This window comes from Sphaeroforma arctica (assembly GCF_001186125.1).
Source record: "Sphaeroforma arctica JP610 unplaced genomic scaffold supercont1.788, whole genome shotgun sequence".
NCBI lineage: Eukaryota > Ichthyosporea > Ichthyophonida > Sphaeroforma > Sphaeroforma arctica.
The window spans coordinates 1-1081 of record NW_014039770.1 but is presented as its reverse complement, the minus strand read 5'-3'; the positions used below and the strand labels follow the sequence as shown (position 1 = coordinate 1081).

Here is a 1081-nt window from a genome sequence, read left to right as displayed (position 1 = left end):
TATACATATACATCTACAAAATAACATACACTCAACACACACGTATATATATATATATATATATAATATGGATAAATAGTATATATATATATATCGATATCAAGTTTGAATGGATATAACCGAATATCTCTACTAGAATGGTTATATGTATGTACACCGAAGACATATGTACGTTTTCATTCAACGAATGCATACATATAGAACACCGATAACGTGCTGAATATGCCAGCTTACATTTATCTTAGAGACGAGTCGGGAACAAATGGCAACCGTGGTGCGAATCCTTTCGTCAGCGCCATACTCAACAGGATAAACTTGCATACTCGTATGCGTCTGTGTTTATTGAAACGAAGACTTCGCCACATACTTACATGATACACAGCAATTAAAATTCGCGATTAGCACACCAAAGTCCCGATCCTTCACAGCATATATGTGTATACGAACGTGTGAAATCATAAGTATGTGTGCACGAATATATGATTTTGACACACACAAAACGACTATAACTTACACGGTATTGAAGCGGAACATGTCGTCACAGACGAAGCGCCTGACCTCTGTCATGATTGTACTGTATAGGAATAGTATAGGAGGTGATCAGTACTGGAGCAAAGGGAGAAGCAGCTGACACAGTCTAAGTCTGATTCTATTTCGTATGGAAGCAAGTCAACTAAAATATAAATGTGTGATAAATGTGCTTAATAGATTCAAGGCTCAAACAATTCTTCTACTCCAGTACAGATTAAATACAGGCACAATAAAAAGTAAACATTTAGAATCATAATAATATATATGAAAAAATGAATTTCGCACGCACACACACGCCACGCTACAAGATAGCGTCTACAAAGCACGGCATTTAGCGTGGTATTCACCACCAACTTATAACTGTAAGGAACAACATGTCAAAAGTTAGCGCACAGCACAATGAGGGCTGGCATATGGATTTCCAAGGTCAGCGTCGAGCCGAACTTCTATTTCAGGTAAGTGCCCCAAGTGCCCGCTACTAATCGTGAATCTCCTAGGTCCCTAGTTCATAGGCTACTGAGCGGTATATACACACACACACACACATATA

The 1081-nt window shown here is 38.3% G+C and overlaps 1 protein-coding gene across 1 annotated transcript in view; it reads right to left on the bottom strand.

Annotated features, from left to right (window-relative positions):
- SARC_08598 (N-alpha-acetyltransferase 20, NatB catalytic subunit) overlaps window positions 1-727 on the bottom strand; it is a 4523-nt gene extending 3796 nt beyond the window's left edge. Inside the window, exon 1 of the mRNA XM_014297410.1 lies at window positions 515-727. Within this exon, the coding sequence (XP_014152885.1) occupies window positions 515-567 (53 nt within the window). The 5' untranslated portion in view covers window positions 568-727. The remainder of the gene's footprint in view (window positions 1-514) is intronic.
- Window positions 728-1081: the final 354 nt, after the last annotated feature.